The sequence below is a fragment of the Phyllobates terribilis genome, unplaced genomic scaffold, assembly GCF_046119375.1.
Source record: "Phyllobates terribilis strain yellow unplaced genomic scaffold, ASM4611937v1 Scaffold_1__5_contigs__length_1240528914, whole genome shotgun sequence".
NCBI classification, from domain to species: domain Eukaryota; kingdom Metazoa; phylum Chordata; class Amphibia; order Anura; family Dendrobatidae; genus Phyllobates; species Phyllobates terribilis.
The window spans coordinates 209,343,317-209,362,551 of record NW_027362761.1 but is presented as its reverse complement, the minus strand read 5'-3'; the positions used below and the strand labels follow the sequence as shown (position 1 = coordinate 209,362,551).

At 42.6% G+C, this 19,235-nt stretch overlaps 1 protein-coding gene across 2 annotated transcripts; it reads left to right on the top strand.

Moving 5' to 3' along the window:
• The first annotated feature begins 12,016 nt into the window (after positions 1 to 12,016).
• LOC141253918 (procathepsin L-like) lies at positions 12,017 to 17,735 on the top strand. 2 transcript variants are annotated; one of them, XM_073670972.1, is made up of 8 exons: positions 12,017 to 12,169; positions 13,493 to 13,623; positions 14,712 to 14,834; positions 15,230 to 15,379; positions 15,987 to 16,211; positions 16,293 to 16,461; positions 17,035 to 17,152; positions 17,437 to 17,735. In XM_073670972.1, the coding sequence occupies exons 2-8, from the start codon at positions 13,498 to 13,500 to the stop codon at positions 17,534 to 17,536; spliced, it is 1,011 nt and encodes a 336-aa protein (XP_073527073.1). In that variant the 5' UTR covers positions 12,017 to 12,169; positions 13,493 to 13,497; the 3' UTR covers positions 17,537 to 17,735. The 2 variants fall into 2 exon arrangements, with proteins under 2 accessions (XP_073527073.1, XP_073527071.1); XM_073670970.1 differs by lacking the exon at positions 12,017 to 12,169 and adding an exon at positions 12,605 to 12,659.
• Positions 17,736 to 19,235: the final 1,500 nt, after the last annotated feature.

Here is a 19,235-nt window from a genome sequence, read left to right as displayed (position 1 = left end):
AGTCCCACACAGACTCAATGATGTTGAGATCAGGGCTCTATGTAGGCCACATCATCATTTCTAGGAATTCATGTTCGTCTTTACGCTCAGGATAGTTCTTAAAGATTTTGCCTGTATTTTTGGAGTTGTTGTTCTACTGCAGAATACATTTGGAGCCAATCAGATGCATCCCTGGTGGTATTGCATGATGATTTTCATATTTTGGGAGCCATAACTTTTTCAGTATTCTGAATATAGGCTGTATGAGGGCTTGTTTTTAGCATAACAAGCTATAGTTTTTATTTGCACCACTTTGGGATACATACTATTCTTTGATGACTTTTTATTTATATATTTATTTTGTGAGGCAATACGAAAAGACACAGCAAATTTAGTATAGTTTTTCATATTTTTGTTTTCTGGCACTCATTATGCACAATAATTGATAATACAGTTTCATAAATATGTTCTTTTATTTCCTGAATAAGAAGTGGGTTACACTTTGAAACACGTAAAAAAATAAAAGAAACCATTATTTTATATTACTTCTGGCGTACGACGTTTCTTCACAAGCTGGCAGCACGGATATGGACCACAAACTTTTCATGTTTTATTTGCTTTTCTGATGAATTCATCTGTGGATCTGCAGCAGCCTTTCAACCCTGGATCAGGTCAGCATACAGTATATTTTTACATTTTATGTTGGATTGTAGTAAAAAGAAGAAAAGAACTTGAGGGCCAAAGGGCAAACCATACCCTTATGCTTGTGCATTAAGGTGTGAGTAATGCAAATAATGTGCTTTAGAAAGGATTGTTCTTCTATATTTAGCCTACAGTCTACAGAATAATGTCAGGCCACATCTAATATTCAAAAATATTTTTCCTACTTACATTTTAAATACATCAATGTATTTTAGATCATATCCCAGTCTAAAAAATAGCATCTACCACCACATTTGGTATCTAAGTAATCAGAACAAATACATAAACAAATCTATAGACATACAAAAGTAAAAACTATTTATTAAATGTATTTACAGGTTTTTTTTCTCCACATTTTTGGATCTTTTTAAAGGGTTTAAAAAAAAAACATAAAATAATTCAAATACTGTATATATCACCAAAAGAAAGCCCTGTTTTTTGTGAAAAACAAAAGAGCAAACAAACAAAAAAAGAAACAATACAAAACTCATGAAGACAGATACAAATGCTCCAAAATTCTAACCAGATAAATGAAAGCAGAGCAAAATGGCAAAGTTTGCTTTGGTCACTAAGATCCAGAATGAATGCAGCAGGAAGGCTTATCTAGATAATATTTGTTGACAGGTAAGATTAGCAGGCACACCTGACGTTTTTGACTTGTTATTCCCCACCGTGTGTTTTTGCTGAGTAAGGCTGCGTTCACACATTGTGTATTTGCTTTTTTTTACGCGCGCGTATTTTCCTGCAGTTTTTACCTGCGTTTTTTTTACGCAGGTAAAAAAAGCACCTCCATTCACACACTGCGTTTTTTGCTGCGTTTTTTTACGCATGCGTTTTTTCTGCAGTGTACACTCATACTGTATTATGTAGTTTCTCCTGCACCTCCGTAAAAAAGCGCTGGAATTACGCAGTGTGTGAACACCGCTGCGTAATTCCATCGCTTATAATGGGCACAATATGTGAGAAAGCGCAGGCCGCGGTGCGTAAAGAATTGACATGTCAATTCTTTACGCAGCTGCGGTTTCGCGCTGCGTAAAATCACACAGTGTCTGAACAGCAAAGTGAATTTCCCATTCACTTTGCTGGCAGACACAAGGCACATTGCGTATTTTTAAAAAGCGCGCCCAAAAAAGCGCGCAAAAATATGCAGCTTTTTTCCTGCTGATAGACACGTTTTTGATGCAGAAATGTCTGCAGCAAATAGTTAATGTATGCATATGCCCGACAGTGTATAGTAGTGATATACTAACAGACATGGGTTGTGTGCATGAAACAAATGGGCTTGACTTGCTATGGAAATAACATATGCATCTATGATCCAGCACATTACAATAGTATCTGCCAACAATCTAATGTCTATGGGGAGAGAAAGGAATAAAATCCTAAAATAGATTAGAAAGTTGTCAAATGATCCTTCGGCCTACACCTATCTCTCTCGACTCCCCCATACATAGGAATGCTTGGCTTGGCCTAGTGCTCCTGTGTTCTCTATGAGATAGCCACCACACTTATCTTCTGGGAGAACTAAAGGATTGGCCACTAAAATTCAGCATGCAGATCCTAGTTTCTCCCCATTTCATATATCAGGAGAGAGTCAGGAGGTCCCTATGCATATTACACTGATGACTGATCCAGCCAATAACCATGGGTTTGACTGACTTTGAAGAGGTTGTCCACTACTTTAGCAATAATGACCTATCCTTAGGTCTGATTGGTTGATTGTCGGTCCGACATCAGCTGTTATCGGTGTCGATGGCAGGAAATACTCACTTGCGGAGCAAGCTGTCTTCTGATACTGGCCAAGGCTTGGTACTACACATCCGCCTCCTATTCAAATCAATAGGAGGTGGATGTGTAGTACCCTGCGGCACCAATTATCAGAAGATGGCCAGTTCTACAAGTGAGTACTTACGGCTGGTGGTGGCTGCCGCCGACACCGATAGCAGCTGATCGGCAGGGTGCCGGGTGTGGGACCCCGACCGATCAGACATTACTGACCTATCCTAAGGATAGGTAATCAATGAAAAAGTAGTGGACAACCTCTTTAAACCAATATGCATGGGGGTCTTGAGGATCTAACCAAAAGTATTTTTACTCTACATTCCTTTTTTCTCCTCCAAAGATAAGAAGCACTAAGGGCAGGTTAACACTTATACAGTGCTCCTTGTCGAGCACTACGCTGTGGTTGTTGTCGGCAATAGCCATTCACTTAAATGAAGCTGATGAAGCCTCCGTCCTTACAGTATTCGTCTTTTTCCAACGTGCAGAAAACGTGGTCTGACAGTTATTTAGGGATTCCGACACAAACTCCAATGTGGTGCTCACTGGAGAGCACGGAATAAGTGTGAAACTAGCCTAAAGCTCCTTTCACACTGCATTCTTCCCCACGTTTAGTGGTTTCATCAGAGCTTTGAAAATGATGCACGACAGAGCACACGGTTACTCCATCTGCACCACGAGACCCCAACGAGACCACTGAATGTGGGGAAGAATGGAATGCGAAAGGGCCCTAAGTATTGATGTGATAATAGAAAAATTGGGAGCAAAAAATATCAGCAGATATATTAGTCAGCTTGCAGTTATCATATGTGTATGGTCAGCTATAGAATAGCAATGTAGAATAAATAATGTTGGCACAGGTACAGACTAGAGATAGGGATTATTTTAGTCTAGCTGTGTCTGGTCTAAAGCCCCCGTCTCACATAGCGAGATCGCTAGCGAGATCGCTGCTATGTCACGGTTTCGGTGACGCAACAGCGACCTCACCAGCGATGTCGCTATGTGTGACACTTTGGAGCGATCAGACCCCTGCTGTGAGGTCGCTGGTCGCTGCAAAGTGTCCTGGACCATTTTTTGGTCGTTGCCCTCCCGCTGGTCAGCACACATCGCTGTGTGTGACCAGCGGGAGCAGCGATCAGGCTGGTAACCATGATAAACATCGGGTTACTAGGGGCACAAACGCACTTAGTAACCCGCTGTTTATCATGGTTACGAGCCTGCTAAAGTGAGCGGTAACCTCCCGCTCACCGTAGCAGAGTGGTAACCATGATAAACAACGGGTTACTAGGTGCGCGTGTGCCCCTAGTAACCCGATGTTTATCATGGTTACGAGCCTGCTAAAGTGAGCAGTAACCTCCCGCTCACCGTAGCAGAGTGGTAACCATGATAAACAATGGGTTACTAGGTGCGCGTGTGCCCCTAGTAACCCGATGTTTACCATGGTTACCAGCCTGCTCCTGCTTCAGCAGGCTGGTAACCAGGAGCAGGACATCGTGGAAAGATTCTTTCCACGATGTCGCTGCTCCCCTGATCGCTGGTGAGCCTGCCTGTTTGACAGTTCACCAGCGACCACATAGCGACGCAGCAACGATCCCTGACAGGTCGTATCGTTGTCGGGATCGTTGCAGCGTCGCTAAGTGTGACGGGGCCTTTAGGTTTCATGAACATCTATTTACATTAGGGTCATACATAGCACATAGCCGTCGTGAGCACGCTTCATGGCCTGTTAGATAAGTGTGCATAGGACCAATGTTTATCTCAGTCTAAGGTTTCACGAACAGTGGGTGGGGGAGGGGTGCTGCTACAAAACAGCTACTGAGACAAACTTGGCACCACAGTTTTTAGTAGAACTATTACAACTTATTGTCATATCCTTGAATCTTCTGCGTAGATACTATTTTTTTTTTACAAAACGACCTCACACATCATGTTTCTCCCCTTTTCTTTTAATAAAATTGCTGTCAGCTCAACATTTTTTTTAACCTAAGGAGTTGGTAAAAAAAAATGTAATTGCAAGCACAGTTTAGGCTATAGAGAGCCCAATTTGAGAATCCATAATACACTACAGTTACAATACCCTGACATCCAGCAGTCCTACTGCTATTTACACTGCAAGATTATTTGAGCGTTTGTAGGAATGTAGGTTTCATGATAATCGGCTGCCGATCACCCAAAGAATGAGCAAAACGCTCGTTCGTCAGGTGAAATGATCTTTTGCTCAAAAGATCATCGTTCTCGGCAGCACATTGTCATCAGTAATGAGGACCTGCCTTGCCGAGAACAATGGCAACCTATGTGCACTGAATGGTCTATTACAGATGGTCAGTGTACGTCTGAAGCGCGGACTGCTTGTATAAAAAAAAGCTATTAAATAACCACCAATCAGTACATTTTACCGATCGCCAGTCATTTAACACCACACCACAAAATCTTCTAGTGTAATCATGTTATTGGCAGCACAAGTTTATAAGAAGCGATGTGCTGCTTATAATGATGGTTTTTATGTCGGCATAAAACTCATAAACCCCCAAAAAATGACTATTTTGTTTATTTGTCAAGGGGTTATTTGCCTTTTTAGATGGGCCAATAGTCGGAAATAAGCATGCCTATTAATGCTCCTTCGCCTGTTATTGGCTTGTCTAAAAGTGCCATAAGATTAAAGAGGTTTCCGACGATAAAATATTTTGCTTTTAAGGCATATGTTGATTACATATAATAAACGGAAGTATATTCACCTTCCAGCACCCCTGCTGATCAAGCACTTTCCTCTGGCTCCAGAAGCAGTGTCTGCCCCACTTTAAGTCACAGCACAGCTGCAGCCTGTGAATGACTGCAGCGGTTAACTGGCTAAAAGAGCATGTCATCAAGTTTCTTGATGACATTCTCTTGTAGTCACCTAACCACTGCAGTCAACCACAGGCAGTGGTGCTGTCCTGATGCTGGCAGAGACCTCTGGAGTGGCCTGCACTGGATATGCGGGGGTGCTGGAAGTATACCTCCGTTTACTATGTTTAATCAAACCATCGCTGAAAAAAAAAATAATATTTTACTGTCAGAAAACCCCTTTAAATTCAGAGGAGTGATGAACATTGCAGACCAGTCATGTCCATAAATTGTGGATGTCACTGGCTTCTTGTGTTTGTCCACGTAGCAGATAAGTGCAAGAGCTGTCTACTATTTACATGCACTAGTCTGGTCTAGACTACAGCGTGCTGCAATTCTTTTCCATGCAAAAGCTGATGTACATGTGGAAAATCACTCATGTGAACTAGTACATAGACCGCACGTGCACTATTATTAGCCTATGTGTGACCCGTTGCCCAAACATACAGTACACAGAAAGAAAAAAATGTCCATTTGAACTTTTCCTAAAGTGAGTACACATTGAGTCTGAACCTTTCTTTAGTGGAAAATCTTCCTAACGTATACCTTTGATGGAAGGTTCTGACATATTTCAGATTTCTGATATATATGTTTTTTTATAAGTCTGCTGTGAAAACTATACCAATGGAAAAAATGGATACCAACTCATGCCACCACAACAGAGACAAAAAAAGCACTCCTTGGGCCGCCAGCGGGTAACTGAAGCCCTATGGGTATATTAGACATGGTAGACGCTGGGAGCTTTTCCTGGTGTGTAGACTAAATGTAAGACTCAGATGCTGAGTACACAAAGCCCAAAATAAGGTGAATGATTCCTGGTCACCGATTAATAATGGAGACCTTTTCTTCATCTGCAGATTTCCTTCACACAAGCCAAACACTAGTTACCGGTCAATTGCATGCTGCAAAATAAGCTGAATTGCCAAAAATCATAGTGTACAAAGCCACCATAGCACTCAGTGTCTCCTTTATTCTAGTCTAGTCTTTGATGATTTGTAAGCAGAAAAGTTTACCACAGGAGTTACACCATGACACAGAGTAATACAGAACTAGATTCCTATGGGTATGTGCCCACGTAGCGTTTTTCAAGCGTATATGCTGCGGAATTTCCGCAGCGTAAACGCTTGTTAAACGCTAGGTAATCCGCCCCCCATGGTCCCAAGGGGAATCCGCAAGTTCTATGCACATGCTGCGGATTTTTCCGCAGCGTTTTTGATGCGCAGAAAAATCCGCAGCATGTCAACTAATTTTGCGTTTCCGCAAGCGTAACTGCCTTTGCAGTGCAATAAAAAACGCAAGGCAATTCCGCGTGTCAAAAACGCGTGAGAAACGCACGATAAACGCGTGCGGAATTCCGCATGCGTTTATCCTGGAGAGGACATGCAGAAATGAAGCAGAAAATTTCTGCTTCATTTCCGCAACGTGGGCACATAGCCTATCTCTACTCCAACGTGTCCACGGCTCCAGTTATTTTTTTTACCACTTGTTCTAAAAACAATGTGTGTGGTACCGACACGTTATTCTTTTGCACTGTGGTATTTGCGACATTCGTATAAAAAGCGCCCATAGGATGCTTCATCTGTAAATGGAAGACCGTGGAAGGGACCGTGGTGAGGGTATCTCACCTCAGGTGGCAGTATGTAGGTCCACTTGAGGGGGCGCCAGTTTACCAGGGGTACCATCAGTGCCAATGAGAAGACTCAGGCATATGTATCTGGCATGGGGCAGGAGCTACAACTGTTCTGTGCCCCTCATCACTGGCGGACACAGACAAAAGAGGGCACCTGCACCAGAACAATATATGGGCCCTTTACAGTCCAATAGCTCATCATAATGCACAATTCCACCTGCTTTGGAGGTGTAAGTGGCCCCCTTACCTCTTGGGCCCCTGTGCAGCTGCACAGGTTGCACCAATGATATGACCTCCCCTGCCGCTCATCCCCACCCCAACCTCTCCTTTCTGGCAGCAACAGGCACCAAAGTTTATTCCACACTTTGTTAGTTTAAGGCTGTAAAAACTTCTGTAAACTCCTCCCTATTCCTCAGCTGGGAGAGCAGTCGGCACTGGAAGAAAACTGAGAAGGCGACTGTGAATGCCATGTACAATGTGAGCTTGCTATAGACTGGGCACAGTAGGTCAGCAGTTCTCCTCCCCACCTGCCCTGTTATCTCCAGGGTGCTGTCTTTTTATCAGCTCCCCTCCCCCACATGTGAAGTCAGCAGCAGCAGCTTCACCAGTATATATAACTTGTGACCAGACAAAGAGACATGGGTCCATTTACAATGTAAGATTGTCAACGAGCGTCCCTGGAAAAGCTTGTTTTCTGATAGTCATGCAGTGTTACCAGGTTGTAAACAGTGCGCAAAGGCTGCTGAAAATTATGGCAGCCTTTGCGCACTGAACAATTTATAACAGATAGTTCAGTGGACATCTGAAACTGGGTTGGCCAGTGTAAACAGGTCATCAAGCGACCACTAAGCGGCAAACATGTTGTCGCAGTTTTCGGTAAGATAACCTGCTGTGAGAGATGGCTGGCAACCTCTCATAGAGAACACAGGAGCGTTCGGCCAAGCTGAGCGCTTCCTATTTATGGGACAGTTGGGGAGAAAGCTATCGGTCAAACCATTAAAGAAGTCCTGTCACTAGGTCAAAAGTATCCAGTTTTTGCTCTAATTTTATTTCTGATGAATATTCTTTTCTTTTTTTTAAACCACTATACGGTTTTAGAAATATGAGCCTTTGTCATGCTATTTTTTACCAAGGGTCTTTAGACTGAGTAACACCCCCTTGGTAAAGACCATCCAAGTTAGCACGAAGTAAAGAGTAAGACCCCATATCTCTGGAACCGCATTGGTAGATTTAATAAAGAAATAAAAAACAAAATACTCAGGGAAGCAGTGAGACTAAAATAAGAGCAAACACTGGTCACTTTTGACCTGGTGACAGGTCTTCTGTGAGAGCTGTGCCCCTTTGGCTGTGATTGGGTCTTCTTGAGACCAAGGTTTACAGAAGATGAGCTTATAGATAACAGATTCCGATAAGGAGGAGCGATGATCACAGCTGGCAGGATGCAGAACTTGGTGGAAATGCTTCTGGACTTTGCTGAGAGTTTATTACCTGGGCCCCAACTAATCAAAAATGACGTGTCAGGTGTCACTATGATGTGCAGAATTTTTCTGAATTGATAATTATTCTTTAGGAACAGGAAGCAGCAGACCTGGGGGAGGAAATGGGTTTGGTTTGCATTCATCAATCCCAATAGATGTATTCCACATTCACCGATGTAAATTTCTTCTGCTTTTTAACTACATTTTTGAGTATCTGAGTATCTGTCATAGGAGTGGCAATTTTATGTAGGGAACCATATGACCCGGGCCAGTGTGTTAGCAAAAAAAATGCTGCTAAGGGGACTGTATATTCTGCATTCATTGTATGTTCCAGCACACATTTGCTAAAGGCACACATACTGTACATATGTGTATTATGTGCCTGTGCATATATCTTAATATAAATGTCTAAATGTGTCTGTGGATATATATATATATATATATATATATATATATATATATATAACTGAGTAACAGCTTAAGACAGGCTTGAAAAAAATGCTGCAAAGTAAAATGCTTTTAAAAATAAACATGTTAATAGTTAATTTTATCAATTAAGATATATGAACAAAGGAAACATTTTAGTCTAATCGATATTGCGACCACCCTTTGCCTTCAAAACAGCATCAAAGCATCATTTCTTCTCGGTACACTTGTACACAGTTTTCGAAGGAACTCAGCAGGGAGGTTGTTTCAAACATCTTGGAGAACTAACCCCAGATCTGTGCATGTAGGCTTGTGCAGATCTTTCAAACTCTTCATTTAATCACAGACAGACTTGATCATGATGAGATCAGGGCTCTGTGGAGGCCATATCATCTCTTCCAGGACTACTTGTTCTTCTTTACGCTGATGATAACTCCTAATGACATTGTCTGTATGTTTGGGCTCATTCCGCTGAAGAATAAATTTGGAACCTCCCTGATGATACTGTATGATGGATAAGTATCTGCCTGTATTTCTCAGCATTGAGGACACCTTTAATCTTGACGAAATCCCAACCTTCATTTGCTGAAATGCAGCCCAAACTTGCAACGAACTTCCACCATGCTTCACTGTTGCCTGCAGACACTCATTACAGTACTGTTCTCCAGCTCTTTGGCAAACAAACTACCCTCTGTTACTGAAAAATATTTCACATTTTAACTCATAATAATAATCTCTATTTATATAGCGCCAACATATTCCGCAGCGCTTTACAATTCAGAGGTTCATATACAACAGTCATAAGTAACATAGCTAAAAAGAATACAATAATTAAAGCAAAATGAATAACGATCCTGCTCGTAAGAGCTTACAATCTACAATGAGGTGGGGGTGACACAAAGTACAGGGGCTTATTCATCAGTCCAGAGTACCAGATGCCATTTTTATGCACTCCAGTTGCTACAGTTTTGTCCATAGATGATTCATTTGGCCTTGTTTCCATATCGAAGGTATGTTTTCTTCCCAAAATTCGTCCATGAAGACTACTTTTGGCCAAACTTCTCCAAATAGCATATGGGTGTAGCTGGGTTCCACTGGTTGGTGCCAGTTCTGAGTTGATTGGCACTACTGTTCATATTCCGATTTCAAAGGGAAGTAAGCATTAGGTGACTTTCATCTGCTGCACTAAGTTTCCTTGGCCGACCACCGCACCTACGGTCCTCAGTGTTACCCATTTTTTTGTATCCTCAATGCTGAGAAACATAAGTAGATACTTATCCATGATGCAATACCATCAGGAAGCATCTGATTGGCTCCAGAATTATTCTGCAACAGGACAACGACCCCAAGTATACAGCCAATATCATATGGAGCTATCTTCAGTATAAAGAAGAAAGGAGTCCTGAAAGTGCTGATATGGCCCCCACACAGCCCTGATCTCATCATCATCAAATATGCCAGCGATTACGCGAATAGACAGAAGGATTTGTGCACGCCTACATCCACAGAAGATCTGTGGTTAGTTCTCCAAGATGTTTGGAACAATCTCCCTGCTGAGTTCCTTCAATAACTGTGTGTTAGTGTACCTAGAAGAACTGATGCTGCTTTTTTAGGCTAAGTGTCCACAATGTAGAAATGCTGCAGATTTTTTCCGCATCTCCCTGGCAAGAAAAACGCATGCAGATTTTACATGCGTTTTTCCTGCCAGGTAGAAGCGTTTGCCAAGAGTTTTTACATGCATTTCTGCATGCGGGTTATCAAGCGCTTTTCCAAGCGATTTTAGCATTATTTGGAAAAGTGCTGGACAACTTGGTCACACTATATAAATCCATGCAATCGGCTTGGATTTATATAGTGTGACCAAGTAATAATTAAAAAAAAAGAATAAAAATGGTAAAAAATAAAGATTATACTTACCTTCCGATGGCCCCCGGTGTTTTCTCCACTACATCCGGTCTCTTATACCTCTCTCGGTGGTGTGAAAGGACCTGCGGTGATGTCATTTAGTTATGTGACAGGTCACGCGACCGCCGACGTCAGCGGTCGCGTGACCCGTCACATGACTAAATGACGTCACCGCAGGTCCTTTTAGACCATCGCGAGAGGTACAAGAGACCTGACGCATCGTACAGGAGACCGGGGCCATTGGAAGGTGAGTATAATCTTTATTTTTTGTTTTAAATTCTTTTTTTTTATAGGTACTATAGTACCCGGGTCTGGATGAGAGTCTTCTCTTCTCCAGACCCGGGTACCATCCGCACATTGAATCGCATAATATCCGCTTGTGCACATGTAGTCATGCGGATATTATGCGATTCAATGCAAGTCAATGGCGGCAATTACGCTGCGTGTCTGCAAAATTAATGGACACGCTGCGTATTTTTCTGCAATGATAATCCGCAGCGGTAATTTCCGCAGCATGTGCACAGGACATGCGGATTATCATTGGGGACCATGGGGCACGTATTACCAAGCATTTTTTAAGCGTTTTCGCTGTGGAAATTCCGCGGCATAAACACTTGAAAAACGCATAGTGAGCATGCAACCTTAGGCAAAGTGTGGTCACACCAAATATTGATTTGATTTAGATTTTTTAAGTTCATTCACTTTTCATTTTCTTGATTGATAAAAATAAACTAACATTTCTATATTTGACAGCATTCTTACTTAGCAGCATTTTTCCACACCTGCCTAAAACTTTCGCAGAGTTCTGAATATCTGTGGTGAGTAACACTCATGCATTAATATGTATGTATATTTAAGTATACGGCCTATTTGCGGTTGGTATACATCTATATGTACGGCTTATTCTCAGCGGGTATTTATGTATATGGCCTATTCGCGGTTGGTATGTATTTATTGTCTTTAGACTATACGGCGATGTGTGTGTATATGTATGTGTGTGTGTATATATATATATATATATATATATATATATATATATATATATATATGATGTACATGGTTCTACATGGTGCCCGGATGTCATGTTTCTCACTTTAGCCTCACTTCAGTAACCTAGGCGATACTGTGTAGGTGCAGGGGGGCACAGTCACTCCCAGGAGCCCCCTGATAACACTATACCGTATTGCTAGCACATAAGGTTGGCCCCTCCCCTCATCACCACAACAACACGGCAAGTCACGCGCTCGCCAGTCACATGAGCCCTGAGGGCACAGGATAGGCCAATCCTGTTTCGGGAATCGTCATGGGGGCGGGACTTCAACCACGGTATATAAAAGCCCCGGCGCCGGGCAATGCCTGCAGTTCCAGCGACTCATCCTGCCTAAAGGTACTTTGATTCCAATGGTTAGCTGCAGTTTGGGTGGAGGAGGGGCGAGGAGCCGTGGAATGCCTGGAACGTGTTGTTGGCCTGCCGTCCCGTGTTCTGTGCTCGCGGGTCGTGGGCTGTTCTATAGATGGGGCGCTATAATTGTATCGTCCCGTATTGCTGGCGCTTCCCCGGCTTCCTATAGTGATGTGCAGTGTTGTATGCTGTTACCCTGGGGCTCCTCTCTGTCCTGTGGCCGCACAGTGATGCTCGTGACTGACCTCCATTGCCCTGGATGATGCTTGTCCCCTCCCTGCTCCCGAGGATGAGTCAGCTCTCTCCGTACAGCTGTTGTAGAGAGCTCCTGACCCAGCTCAGCGCCACTAGTGGTGGAGGTGGTAGACTGCAGGGGTGGGGGGCTGGGAATGGTCTTCACTCCCCCTCTAGCCCTGTCCAGGCTGTTTACTCTGTATGTTACATGATCCAGCTGTTGGGTGCCTATGGGATGGCTGTATGTAGTGAGGTCTCGCCTATGGGATGCCTGTACACTATATTGGTGTACAGTGTCTTGTAGGGTGGCTGTACACTAGTGAAATGTGGAGTGGCTGTACACTAGTGGAGTACAGTGTTTCTTATGGGATGGCTGTATGTAGTGAGGTCTCTCCTGTGGGGTGGCTGTACACTATATTGGTGTACAGTGTCTTGTGGAGTGGCTGTACACTATAGCGGAGTAGTGTTTCTTATGGGATGGCTGTATGTAGTGAGGTCTCCTGTGGGGTGGCTGTACACTATATTGATGTACAGTGTCTTGTGGAGTGGCTGTACACTATAGCGGAGTAGTGTTTCTTATGGGATGGCTGTATGTAGTGAGGTCTCCTGTGGGGTGGCTGTACACTATATTGGTGTACAGTGTCTTGTGGAGTGGCTGTACACTATAGCGGAGTAGTGTTTCTTATGGGATGGCTGTATGTAGTGAGGTCTCTCCTGTGGGGTGGCTGTACACTATATAGTGGGGTGGCTGTATGTAGTATGCACTAGTGTTGGAATGCTGAGGGCCAACTGGTGACTGACTCTGGAGCCTACTATTCAGTTACCTGACCCTCTTTCAGTTTTCCCTCCTATATAATGCACTGAGTAGTCTGTTAAATGAGAGATGCTGCCCTTGTCTGTGGCTAGTGTGCCAGCTACTGCTCATAGGTGGTAATGGGGCACTCATGGCTCTAGTGTCTCCTATGGGATGACTATGTAGTGTGCTGCTCCCCTGTATCTGGCCATACAGGGTAACTAATGTATTACATGAGCCCTCTTGCCATGTTGCTTAACCCTTTCTCCTTACTCTTCCAGCTACCATGACACTATACATACTTGCTGTCGCTCTTTGTCTGGCTACTGTTCTTGCTGCTCCTACAACAGACCCAGCGTTGGATCAGCATTGGCAGCAGTTTTTGACTTTTTACTCCAAATCCTATGAAACGGTAAGTAGCTCCGTATTTCCGACCACTAGCTGTAACTTGCATGTCACTTACTGACTGGACAAGTTCTGGGTTCAAAACTTGGTTTTGTCAGTGCAGTCTGCTGTAAGTTACCAGTGATGGTAACCTGGATCCCTGGTTCACATGCCAAATACTTTGTGTTTTTTTTTCCATTGGTAAAGTGGCTGCTACAAGACAACCCTTTCAATTGTTGCCAACATGCTGAACAAAGGACAATTACTTACTGCTAGAGCTGCTCATGAACATGATTGGCTTCAGCATGCGTGATTTAAACAGCTTCATGAGATCAGTGGGTGACAGTGCACTCAGAAAAGTGGTACTTGACTAGTAGGCAACTGCATGTGGTTCCTCCTCCCTCCCCCCAAATTGGAGACTTTCTAAGGGATCAGCCTTGGGTTTCACCCTTAAAATGTAAAGGGTAAAGTCCACAGCAACTCTAAAGCAAGGACATATAGTCCTTGCAGCATGTAATCTGTGGTGTAAAATACACCCCTGGTGAATTCTCATGGAATCAGTGGTGCTATAAAAAAATCCATACAGAACTGTGTAAAGCAGTCTTTAAAGGGGCTTTATCATTAACAAATGTAATGGCTGTCTGATCCTGTAGAGACACGGATGACACATACCACATCCCCTGGACAGGGAAGGAAGTGAAAGAAAGTTATTCAAAGGTGTATTGATTAAAATTAACTTTTTTCGTGGAAAAACTCATTCTTTAAATTTACCTGTATTGGCACTAATCTGACGCCTGATAAAGTGGGATAAATGGCCTGTTAAGTGTAGTTAATGTTTAACACTCAAAATTTCTAAGTGTAATGTAGCTGTATTGGAATACTTTCCAATCAGTCTTCCCTTGTTTTCTTCGTCACATGACATCGGATTAGACTATCCGCATCGCTCTGGGGTTTGTGAAAAAAGTTTAACAATTTAAATCTCTCGTGCCTCATTTGGCACCTTCATGGAGTGCTAGCAATGCAAGCCTCTGTGACTGCAAAGATGAGTGCTTGTGACCCAGACCAAGTTTTTGGTGAGGGTAACTTAACAGACTTTGGTAATATCTGTCTTTGCAGAGAGAAGCTGGCTGGAGGCGACTGTTATGGGAGAAAAACTTGAAAATGATTGAAATGCACAACATGGAATCTGCAATGGGAAAGCACACTTACAGGCTTGGCATGAATCATTTTGGTGATATGGTAAGTATGTCAGGGAGTCTTCAGTGTATATTTGGGTGCATTCCCCCTCCTAATATGGGGTAAATTAATAAATATTATGGGCAAAGAATTGTTGCCAGGAGTTGGCGCAGTGATGTCAAACTCAGGGGGCCAAAAATGAAAAACTTGGACAAAGTCCTGGGCCAACTAGTATACAGAATAATGGGCCCACATAGGGGTGGTGTCACAGGCCAGGTATGGGCCAGAGTTTGACAAGTATGAGTTAGTGGGAGGGTGGTGTCCTTCCTGTGAAGGGTCACTACTTTCTGGGTTATCTTTGTGTTAAAGATGAACCAGCCTTGCTCTCTGTAGTATTGTAAATGGCATACAATAGGTTGTGTGCAGTGTGTTTGTCTTAACTTGGTCTCTTGTTTTAGACAACAGAAGAATTCACACAGGTAATGAATGGCTACAAACACAAGCCTGACAGAAAAACTGGGTCCACTTTTATGTCACCAAACAACTTTGAACCCCCCAAGAGTGTGGACTGGCGCAAAGAAGGATATGTAACACCAGTTAAAGATCAGGTACATGTTCATGTGAGGCCACAATAAGATGAGTGGTATTTATTTTGCAAGCAGTGTTTAAAGTGGTTGTCTAATACTTTACATTGATGGCCTATCTTTAGGATAGGTCATCAATGTCTGGTGGGGGTGCGCCACTTGGCACCCTCCACCTATCAGCTGTTCCCAGCATCTGCCAGAACTGCACAGCTGTTAACTGTAGTGGCTGCAGCTGGATATTGCATATCTGCCCCTATTCAAGACAATAGGTGCAGTACCCAGCTGCTGTCACTACTCCATCGACTGCAGTGCTGCTAGGTAGCTGAGGAACTGCCAACATCAGGAAAAGCTGATCAGTAGGGGTGTCACAACCCCACCAATCAGACACTGCCTATCCTAAGGTTTGACCCAGATAAGTCCCAATATGTAAAACATGTTTTTAAATGATCCTTTGTTGCAAACTTACCAACTTTAAGGGTACATTCCTCCAGAAGCCAGTGAAATATGGTAGAACTGACTGGGTTTGCAGTTTTGTCCTTTGTATTGCAAAGAGTGAAATCTTCAACAAACTTTTGTGGATGTAAAATTCAGTGCTAGTCAACTTGGATAAATATCATATTTTTTATTTTAGGGTCAGTGCGGGTCATGCTGGTCCTTCAGTGCCACAGGAGCTCTGGAAGGACAACTCTTTAGAAAGACTACGAAGTTGGTGTCCCTAAGTGAGCAAAACCTTGTTGACTGCTCTAGACCAGAAGGCAATCAGGGTTGCAATGGAGGTCTCATGGATCAAGCTTTCCAATATGTTCTGGATAATAAGGGCATTGATTCTGAAGATTCTTACCCCTACCTTGGCAAGGTAAGATTAGTCTCAATCTTCCATACTCAATGTAGCTCTTTGGGGGGGGACAGCATGAGCTGACATTTCCTATCATTACAGGATGATCAAGACTGTCAATACAATCCTGATAACAGTGCTGCAAATGACACTGGCTTCACGGATATAACATCTGGCAGTGAGAAGGATTTGATGAAGGCCATCGCTTCAGTTGGTCCTGTGTCTGTAGCAATTGATGCTGGACACCAATCATTTCAGTTCTATCAGAGTGGTAAGTTATATATTGGGGCTTGTAAGGCATAATCTACCAGAATTCACCAAGTAGTTAATGTGGAGTGCAACATATTTAGTTGTAGCTAGTGATGAGCGAGTATGTTCTCTTAACCCTTTCGCCAAGTATGCTCGGGCGAGCCCGAAGTAGCTACAGCTGCTCGGTGTTATGTTTGAATCGCTCCCGTGTGCATGATTTGCAACTGTTTGACAGGCTTAATACATGTGAGGAATGTGTAAGAAATAGACATTCCTCACATGTATTAAAGCTGTCAAACAGTCGCAAATCATGCACACGGGAGCGATTCAAACATAACACCGAGCAGCTGTAACTGCTCGCCCTAGCATACTCGGCAAAAGGGTTAACAGAACATACTCGCTCATCACTAATTGTAATCAATAGCTTTGATTTAAGAAAGTTTGGCTGGGGAGTTTGTGCCAGAAAGTGACACTTTGTGGCAAGATGTTCACGAGGCATGGAGGAGTCATAAGTCGCACTGCTTTATTTGCATATCTGACTTTATAATTTTAAAGAAGTCTTAATACAATGTCTCTTTACTGCCAATACCTTTAGGTATATACTACGAGCCAGCCTGCAGCAGCACAGATCTTGACCATGGTGTCCTTGCCGTTGGTTACGGATTTCAGGGAGAAGATGTTGATGGCAAGAAATACTGGATAATTAAAAACAGGTAAGTGGGAGTACAAAATTTGATTGTGAGTGCTTCTGACATGTTTATCCAGGTATACATCAGCTGATGGTCTCTGCATGTGCTCACATGCTGAGTATACAGCAGTTTGGGGTAAAAAAAACAAATTCTACTGGCATGTGTAACTTGTCTATAGAGCAGTACTTGCAAAAAAAAAAAATGATGTATAGAATGAGCAATCACTTGTCAGAATAGTCTACAGTGGTAGCATATTAGTGAGTTACTCTTCCTGTACATGTATAACCTTCTGTTTCTTTTTTACATAGCTGGAGTGAGAAGTGGGGGGACAATGGTTACGTTTACATTGCCAAAGACCGAGGAAATCACTGCGGAGTTGCAACATCTGCTAGCTATCCTCTAATGTAGTATTACAGAGACTCTAAAGACACTGGACACATGTTCTAATATTTTTAATTTGAGTTTTAAAAGTTGTGGATATGCTGCAGGATCACAACTATGCTGGGAAACCTCACCACAAAGCTGCATTGTCTTAGTACTGTTTAAATGTTTTTATTTTGATGTTTTTATATTGTAAAATAAACTTGTTTACTCTAACACACCAAAAGGCTGGTGTTACTGCTACATGGTGGCTATACCATTACAGTGCTGGCAGTAATGCCTGGGGATGTAGCCCTATGAATCTGACATGTACTCCTTCCACTTCTCTCTGCTCATGCAGAGCTACAACTTCAAGACTCCCTAGCAGGGTGCTGCTATACATCATTCTCAATGTGTCCCATTATTTGCATCACAAACTAAACTCTAGGACCCTTGTAGTGGGATTTCCAGAGTCAGACCTCCAGCTGTCACTGTGATATGGCTATGATCACACATGGACATGCTGTGAATCTGGGGTAACTATCCACATCAAGCTTACAGGACTATATTTCTTCCATGCTCTGCAGAAAATCTACAGCATGACTTGGGCTATGTAACTTGTGTGTATTTTGATGTGCGGAGTCAAAGATGCAAATTGCCTCTTCAGTGGGCAAGAGGACTAACTCTAGTGCCACCTATTAACAGTAGCAATCCTAGGTCACTTGACCCTTTAACAAGCCTTGCCACATGATTTGAGGATAAAAGCCAAACCAGATTCTCAATTTGCAGACTGTATTTTGGGGTGCTGCCCCTCATCAGTGGAGGTCCAAAACAGAAAATTTGTACATGAAAAGACCCTTAATGCTGTAGTACACAACCTTTTTAGCTGAAGTTCCAGTATAAACTACAATTTCAGAGGTCTGTAGCATAACACTTATTGTGTAACTCATCCATACACTACTGTACAGAACTGTTAAACCCTACTTTGACAATGTTGGTACACTAGAGCCTGCGCTCTGACTATCTACAAGGCAGCAGTTTAGACGTTAGCAAATTTATAATGGAATTCACTGGCCTGTGTGCAAAAGTAATGTGAATAGTGCTAAATTTAAAGACCATTTCAATCTACTGTGGCAGAGGTAAGGGATTGTCAGGACATTGATACGTAATCAAAAAATCTCTAGTCTTAAACCCTTTAGTGTAATAACAATATGCAGACATGTGATGTGGCTCACTTGTTCAATGGTAACAGGATCCATAACCTGTGATTCCCTATAGGCAAAAGTGTACCTTGCCTTTTAAATATCCTTCTAAAATGTACTAGGAAAGTAAGATGGGGAAAAGTACTGCTGAAGTAGAGAATCAGTCCAGAATATAACTTATTGGCTCAACAATCACATTACAAGACTGAGTTTCAGCATGTTGATAACATAAGTGTCCTGGATGGATTCTCTACTTCAGTAGTAACTTGATATTATATATAATTTTATTTTTTTTTACTTGAGATGGTGTCCTACCTAATTGGTGTACATGAACAGCAGCTGCGATAATAGACACCCTCAAAACGGTTGTGCCTTGTAACAAATCTCTTTAACATGAGCATGCTACCTTAAGGTGTGTATGATAGACTGCTAGTTAAGGTTAAGGGCCCCCTAGGAGTTTGGTGAATGTGTTGCTATGTGTTTGCTGCACAAAAATCGCAGTGTCTTATAATTCTAGCAAACTGGCTTACTTATAAACCAGCCTG